The 8,173-nt window shown below is 44.8% G+C and overlaps 1 protein-coding gene across 1 annotated transcript in view; it reads right to left on the bottom strand.

The window, feature by feature from the left end:
- Window positions 1-8,164, bottom strand: part of ASCC2 (activating signal cointegrator 1 complex subunit 2) — a 27,606-nt gene extending 19,442 nt beyond the window's left edge. The window contains exons 1-5 of the mRNA XM_009276352.2: window positions 8,160-8,164; window positions 6,139-6,238; window positions 4,290-4,448; window positions 3,718-3,888; window positions 1,856-1,985 (exon numbers count right to left, since the gene is read on the bottom strand). Coding sequence (XP_009274627.1) covers window positions 1,856-1,985; window positions 3,718-3,888; window positions 4,290-4,448; window positions 6,139-6,219 — 541 coding nt within the window. The 5' untranslated portion in view covers window positions 6,220-6,238; window positions 8,160-8,164. The remainder of the gene's footprint in view (window positions 1-1,855; window positions 1,986-3,717; window positions 3,889-4,289; window positions 4,449-6,138; window positions 6,239-8,159) is intronic.
- Between the last annotated feature and the right edge of the window lie 9 nt (window positions 8,165-8,173).

Genomic DNA, 8,173 nt, shown 5'->3' on the forward strand with positions numbered 1-8,173 from the left:
TTTCATCCCACCCCCCCCCCCCCTCCAGATACAGCTAATAATCATTTAGGACATGGGCACAGGCTCATTTCTCAACTCGTGCACGGGGCCTACTCCTATAAAGCTGGCCCATCAACTCTTCAGTGCAGCTGGAGAACTGGTAATGAGAATATGCTCATCAGAGCAGAGCAAGCGAGATGTTAAGATGATTCACGCCCCAGAGGCTGAATCAATGAATAATGCAAATACTATCACTAAACGTTCCTAGTTCCTTTATTTGACAACTGGAGTTGACTTTTAATTACTGATAACAGTTCAGCATACACTGGAAAGTGTTCTGCAGAATATTTCTTAAAGGTAATGAGGCTTTAGTAATACCTGCTATTATATTACTAGGACTTCATTATCTTTACAAAATACTCCACTGAGTAATGGCGTACCATAATTCCTCACCGAGTAAGCACAGAGGCTGCCTATTTTCCTGTGAATTACTGTTCAGATGATGAAAATTAACAGATTTCTCCAGCAAGGACAGAGCACAGGTAAGAGTTATGAGACAGGTTTCAGAAAAAATTATACCCTGAGAAGAACCTAAGGTTTATCAAGTTATGAATTACACACCAGAACAGCTCATGCCATTACTGTCACAACATAATGCAAATAATCAGGTGAACAAATCAAGGGTCACTTGCACGCAGCATTATTGCGTTGCACTCCAGAGCATATGTATAATTCAAATGAGGTTTCATACACTTAGGTCTCCTTCGGAATATTTTAAGACCCAGATAATCTAAGCTTCATATCTGAAAGAGAACTGTATCTTGTCATGCCTTCTTTCCACCTCTGAGGCTTGACAGATGAATTTACAGTGGAAGTTACTGAAAAAGGATAAAGGGATTAAAAAAATGCAAAAGGTTTATCTAAGCTTTTCTGGTCTGGAAATTTGGCTGCATCACATGATCTCTAACGCTTCCCATGTTAGTCAACTTGGAAATGAGACAAAAATAACCACCAAAGAAAGGAAAAAGTTTCATTACGTGAACTGCAGACAAAGTGGGTTAGAATTTAGGAAGAAGAGCTCATTTAATCCGAGGCTAGGTACTCTTCCATCTGTGCTCAGGTAGATGTTAAAGATCACAAGTGGCTCCCTTGTGAAGAGAGCACAGGATAAATACAGAAGCTAAACCAATATGCCCTGTCTTCATTACGCAGGTTCTAGTGTCCAAAGCTGAGACGTTACTTAATATGCCCTTGCCACTAAGACTGTCTGTACATATAGAGAGAAATCTAGGGACAAGCACAGCTTGAGCAATGCTCTGAAGCGCTTTGTGGTTTGAAGGCATTATATAAATCAATGTCTGCATTGAAATTTCAAGTTCTCCCACTTCATAGACCAGTGATTACCTCACGGTGCACGTTTCACTTGGCTCCCAACTCTGGGAACAAAAGCACTCACATGTGCAGTTGGACTGTGCCCCATTTTCTAACCCTCCTCCCTCCCTGCCCAGAAATTGAGTTGTTTGCCCCTTCCAATCTCTACCAGGATTTTAGAGAGCCCTCATGGCCCTCTTACAGTGGCTGAGGACACATTCAATTGGCATGGGAAACAACTGCTGAGGCATGACTGAGCCTTGGTTCACGCCTGACACCATGAGCCCAGCTGAGGACAGCTAAGCAGCAGGACACAATGCTTTCCTTGACATAAGTGAAGTTCACAAGAAAAAAGTAATCTGATCCAGAAATTATAGATTCTAGTTGCTACTGAACAATTCATTTTCAGAGCAGTAACACTGGTATAAAACCCCACTCGTTACTTGCCATCATATGAGTAAGCAAAAGCCTAAGTGCAACAAGTTGTTCCTTGGCTTTAACTAACCAATCATCTTCTGGAGCAGGAGACCATTTCCTCTCCCAAAAAGCACACAGAGATCCAGAATCTTAGGGATGTCGAACAGGAAGTTATTGTAAATAATTCTTCCAAAGACAGAGGGAGTGATAAAATGATCCTACAAAGAAAAAACAAAAGGTAATTTAAAGGATAATCCATATCTTACTCTGCAAGAACTGCAATATTATAATGACACCTGCAAAAACATCTCTCAAAAGTGTATTAAGGATTTTGTTTCATAGAAGGCAGCAACTCTGCTCACACCAGCTTCTGCAGAGCCCTCCATCCCCACATTCCCAGCTGCCTGTCACTGCCACTACACCATCCACCCCACTGGCCTCGCACCACTCGCAGGGCCAGGCCGCACCATGAAATGAACCGATCAACCTGAAAGCTAAAACAAAAAGCTACCTACAGTTCGTTCAGTTCCCAGACCTGGCTCACGACGTAGCCAAATAAACAGCTGAGCTGACACAAGAACGGCTCAGCTCAGGAGTAGGAACGAGTAACCAGGCATAGGAACAGCTTAACTGGCACTGGCACTGAAAAAAATACATGCGAGATCACAGCCTGAGGTTATTGGTGCCTCGATTCTACTCTTCCAGGGTACCAAAGACAACTGCATCAGTGACAAGTAGGAAGAAAACCCAGGAACTGAAGCTCTATACCCTGACTGCTAGAACACTGTGTCAAAAACACGTGACTCGTAACACTGAAGGAATTTCTTCTAAAATTCTAGATGACAAAAATGCCATCGTCTCTGACACTGAGAAACAAGCAAGCTAAAACGTGATTTCGGATTTTCAGAAGACAAATTTGCCTGTGATAGCAAATGTTTTCAATCACAGTGGAAGGTAGTACGCACATTTTCCCTGCTAAAGCAGAGGGACAGGGCTTTACGCTGGCTAGGTTCAATTTCTAGAACTCCTGCTGACTGCCTGCATGACAACAGACCTTTCATTCTCTTCAAATTACTCAACTATAAAATGGTTTCAAATGCTTGCCTACCTCATTGGAGTGGTAAGATTTAATCAGATCCTGGAATGAAAGACACCATAGAGGTGTCGAGTACTTTTGCTGAAGTGGTGCCCGCTGCGGGCTCCAGCATTCCTTCTACCTGTTCCCACCCCAGTCCTCCAACTCCTGCTCCAAGAACTTTCCTCAAGATGTCCTGAACATCACCATTGTGATAATCAAGAGAATCGGTACATCACTAAATAACACATCATGAACCAATGAGGCTATCTAGGGAGTAATTGCTAAAACACAAGGTGCCTCACTCATCCTGCCCGAAGGCCTTGTGAAGATTCCGCAGCTGCTCACGGGAGCTGCACTCACACAATTAGGGCTGAGCACATCTTTCAATTACGATGCCAAGAAAACAGTAATTTAGAGCAATTCCACTGTGTGTCGAAAACTTGGGGAAAGTTCAGGGAGAGACAAGTATTAGCACAGATTGCGTGACGCTGCACGGCACAGAGGACGTGGCATTGAGGGAGCGAGCGCTCAGCTGCTGTCGGCCTGAAGAGCCTCTGTTCCATGCAGCTGTACAAAGGCCAACTTGCTCTTTTTTCCCCCCCCTCTTACAGCGATGTATCATACCACCACACGTGGCTAACCTGCTATTACTTAGTTGATTGCCTGGATCTCCTTCCTAAGAAATCATTGCACAGTTCAGATAACCACTCAGAGCTGAAGTATCATCTCCATGTGGAGAAACAGACTGATAAAAATAGCCAGGGAGAGGCACGCAGTTGGACATGCAAGTAAGAAACATGTTTAATTCCCCTAATTGCCTTTTTCCCCAAGTTATACAGCCTGGAGCACCTGCAAGGCAAAGAAATATTTACCTTGGACTCCTTGTGAGTGGACATTCTGAGGAAAGTCAGGAAGACACTCCGATGAAGACATTTCTGCATGTCATTCACCTCTGGATGGCAATCCAACAAGGCATCAAACTTGCGAGGGGCATAGCACAGGTAGGAATCCAGACATTTCTGAAGTGTCTCATCAAATATTACCTTGAGCAACGAGAGACAAGAAAAATGGAAAGAAGGGCATGCCACACATTCATAGGTTGCACTCATGGGCAGCCCAGCTGAATTTAAAAGCAAGCTAAAACATTCAAGAGTGCTAAAAGGATTCACATATGCATCAAATACAAGCAAACTCTTAAAATCCACAATGAAAAAATCTATAGGGAAATACTACTTTCTTTGCACTCTAAGGTGCAGTAATTAAAATGCTTGACAAATGACATAATGAACATATACAAGTCTTTACGAAAATGATTTAAAGTTCATGGCTCAGTTTAGACTGTTCATGCTTTTTCTCCAGTGTGAAAATGATTTAAAGTTCATGGCTTTTACAAGCGTTTAGACTGTTCATGCTTTTTCTCCAGTGTCCACAAAACAATTATTACCTGGCACCAAAATTTGTCATGAGGCAAAGCCAGAAGCCAGTTCAGGTCATCTGCAATGAATTTTGCTCGCTCCAAGAATTCTTCCACTAAAGCAGGGTCTCTGACAACAGGTGGCGGTCTGTATAGCACAAAAGACCGATCTGCTTTTATTTCTGGGCGCTGCAGAAAGCCAGAACACTGTATTAAAAACACAGACCGAGTAACAGGAACGCCCAGTTACCGTTTGCACTGCGCACTGAATTTTAGGAAACCAACACAAAATTCCACTTTAGTACAGTTTGACATTCAGTTCCCTGGTAACTTCTCGTTTTCTAATCTTTCAAGGCAGCAGATCAGTGGGTTTGTATCCTTATTTATCAGCGATATTTTCAGACCTTCATAATTTGGTAGATGTTGCTCCTTGCATTCTATTAACCAAAAGCCTTGCACAGCAATCCTCCCACACCTTCAAAACAAACAACAGCAGCTTAATGTCATGCCTTTGAAGTGTGGCCTATACTCTCTCTTTTTTCTCCGAACTGGTTCTTGCACAACATTCCATGAAGTCAAACTGACATGACCACGAAATACAGAGAAGAAACATTTCACTACCCTTCCCAAGGGTTACTGAACAGGCTTTGCCCAAATACTCCCATCCTAGAATAAGAATCATGTTGAGTAGCGAGCAGCAGCTTCGAGCTCTGCCTCAACCCACACCTATGCCGTTGTGGTTTAACCCCAGCTGGCAACTAAGCCCCACCCAGCCGCTCGCTCGCTTCCCCGCGGTGGGATGCGGGAGAGAATCGGAAGGGTAAAAGTGAGAAAACTCGTGGGCTGAGATAAACACAGTTTAACAGGTAAAGCAAAAGCTGCACATGCAAGCAAAGCAAAACAAGGAATTCATTCGCTCCTTCCCATGGGCAGGCAGGTGTTCAGCCATCTCCAGGAAAGCAGGGCTCCATCATGCCTAACGGTGACTTGGGAAGACAAACGCCATCGCTCCGAACGTCCCCCCCTTCGTCCTTCTTCCCCCAGCTTTATATGCTGAGCATGACGCCATACGGGGTGGGATATCCCTTGGGTCAGTCGGGGTCAGCTGTCCCGGCTGTGCCCCCTCCCAACTTCTTGTGCCCCCCCAGCCTGCTCGCTGGTGGGGTGGGGTGAGGAGCACAAAAGGCCTTGACTCTGTGTCAGCACTGCTCAGCAGTAATGAAACCATCCCTGTGTTATCAACACTGTTTCCAGCACAAATCCAAACCACAGCCCCATACCAGCTACTGGGAAGGAAATTAACTCTATCCCAGCCAAAACCAGCACATATGCCCAGGGTGAACCTCCTCACAAGCAAGCAGCATTAACGGCAGGTCCCACTTCTGCAACATGCCCAGGCGGCTCTCTCCACACCTTCTTATTTCTGGGAGAAAAGGGCAACTGTGGATTTAATTTTCTGATTTCACCAAGCTGAAGCCACATGGCGGGAGGTCACGGGATGCAGTAAGTGGACGGACTTATCCCCGTGCTACAGCTCAGAGCTAAACTTCACGCAGAGTTTGCAAAAGCTCCCAAAGCATTCTCTCTATTGCAGCAAAGTTTACATTGCTAGTCGGGCTGTTCCTCAAAAGAATAAGGGGTTCTGGGAGAACACAGCTTACTATAGATGTTGAGCACAGTAAGTTTTCATTTACCCACCATTGAAATAAAATTCTCAACTATCTGAACGCACTAAAACATGAAGAAAACAATTTCTTTAATGTGGAAGCTGACCAAATTTCATAATATCCTGGACCAAGGGCTAGTTTTGCCCAGGCCCAAATATATGACAATTATTTGTTACAGGTCTTGCTTGGCTTTCAGGAAAAACACAGCTCACCAGTGCCGGTAAAGTTCTCAGCTTCCCTGTCTTGGGATCCTTCTCTGTCAGCTGGACTTCATCCAGTGGCAACGCTGGCATCGTGATGACTTGTTCCTGCCTTCAGCAAACAGAAAAACAAAAGCGGCACAGGATGCGTTTTACAAGGTCAACCAACCAAAAGCATAACAAAAGAGGCCACAGCCTTACTGCAACACACATACACACAGTGGCTGGAAACATATTTACGCAAAGCAATTTGTACACCACCCAAATGCCAAACCTCGAGGGAACGCTCAAGAGCCAGCTGCACACGCCTCAGAAGAAACCTGTAACGTGGTGCTACACTTTCACCCCTGCTCCTTACTGAGAGGCCACAGATATCTTCCAGGACAACAAAAAGCATTTTGGGACATTGTTTAATACGGGAGCTTGATATTTAAATCTGGTTCCTGAAGAGTTGGGCTGAACTCTGCTTTTGCAGTCTCTTTTAATGCTTGCGGTCTATCTCCTGACATTACAAACCGGAGAGGCAATCAAAAGACATCCTGCCAACATACTATTAAAAGAATATTTTCGGTGCTTACGTGGCAGAATCACTCAGTACTCATCCGGGTAAGGCACACAGGGTAGGCCTACAAAACACAGCCTTCCTTTCCCCTGCCAATGTCCCACGTGCGCACAAAACCATACTTCATTCTACAACAGCATTTTTAAGCTCAGAAATAGTTCAATTACCTTTCTGAAGTTAACTGTAAGGCAAACCTTAGAGTAATTAAAAAAAATTATGTGCACCGTTTAAAAAATTCAGCTCTTAACAAAAAATGAAAACTGCTGGTTAGCAGAGCTTTTAATTTCTTGGGGTTTTACAGCATCATGATTTCTGCGAAATGGTACTAAAAAGTTATGTTCTTGTTAAGATCCAAGATCACAAGTCTCCTTATATGCACATTTAACTGCGTTCCCATTGCCTGGGCAGAATAACTATTAAAACAAGAGAAGCGTCCCTACAGCTGAACAATACTGATTCAGGAGCAAGATCACAGTTTAGACAGCAAGCGAAAGAGTAACACTGCTGGTTCCAGAGAATTTGTCACCTATGGGCTTAGGCAAAAATTGTGTCATCTAACATTTTAGAGCTCGATTTTTCACGGAAAAAGAGAAATTACAGTGGAGCAATGCCAATATATTGGACAGCTTAGAAAACTTAAACTAATTATGTCTTTCCAAAGGAGTTTAAAGATTAGAATATTGACAAAAGCGTTGTCAATTTTTTTTTAACGATAAACAATTTCTTTGAAAAGCACACTTTTCAGCGGAATAAGCCAAGGTGGTTTTCAGTTCTCGTCATATATTTAATTTGGCTCTTAGAGTTTCTAGAGTCATTCCGAAAACTGCACATAGAAGCGTGTGTTCGCAACACGGAAAAAACACGTCAAGTGTCTCATTTCAAGCCCCGCCAAGCATCAAACTCTCCAGTCCAAATCAAAAACATCTTGGAAGAGACAGGCCCCCCGGCAAAAAGCTTATTCACCTGGAGAAGAGAATAACCCTGAGTATGGAATATCCTCGACGCAGAGAATCATCCCCGATCACTGTCGCATGCTTTTCCCCCCAAGAGCTTTGGCCTGCACTACAGGGACGTGACGAATTTGTCGTGCCCCGTGATTTCAGGCACGCAGCATAAAAGCCGAACAGCCCTGACAAAGAATACAACAAACCAGACTTTTGCCCGGGGAACTTGCTTTCACAGCTTCAGAAGCGTTCTCTGCCCTGTACTTCCCACTGTCCACCGAGGGCCACAGACACGGGGACGTCCAGGGCGAGGTGCACGCTGCGGGGGCCGAGGCACCCACCGCAGCCCCGCTGTGAGGGGAAGGGTGCCACGCTGCAGCTTCGCTACCAGCAGCGGCGTACGCTGGATGGACCGCTGAAGGGTCGGCCGAAGCCCAGGCAGCCCTCTTCCCTTTACCTGCTTGGAAGTCACCGGTCCCGATTTCCCCCCTCCTCCTGCACCTCGAGGACCTCCAGCGGGCCAGCACCGGGCACCCACCCC

This window comes from Aptenodytes forsteri, unplaced genomic scaffold, assembly GCF_000699145.1.
Source record: "Aptenodytes forsteri isolate BGI_AS27 unplaced genomic scaffold, ASM69914v1 Scaffold129, whole genome shotgun sequence".
NCBI lineage: Eukaryota > Metazoa > Chordata > Aves > Sphenisciformes > Spheniscidae > Aptenodytes > Aptenodytes forsteri.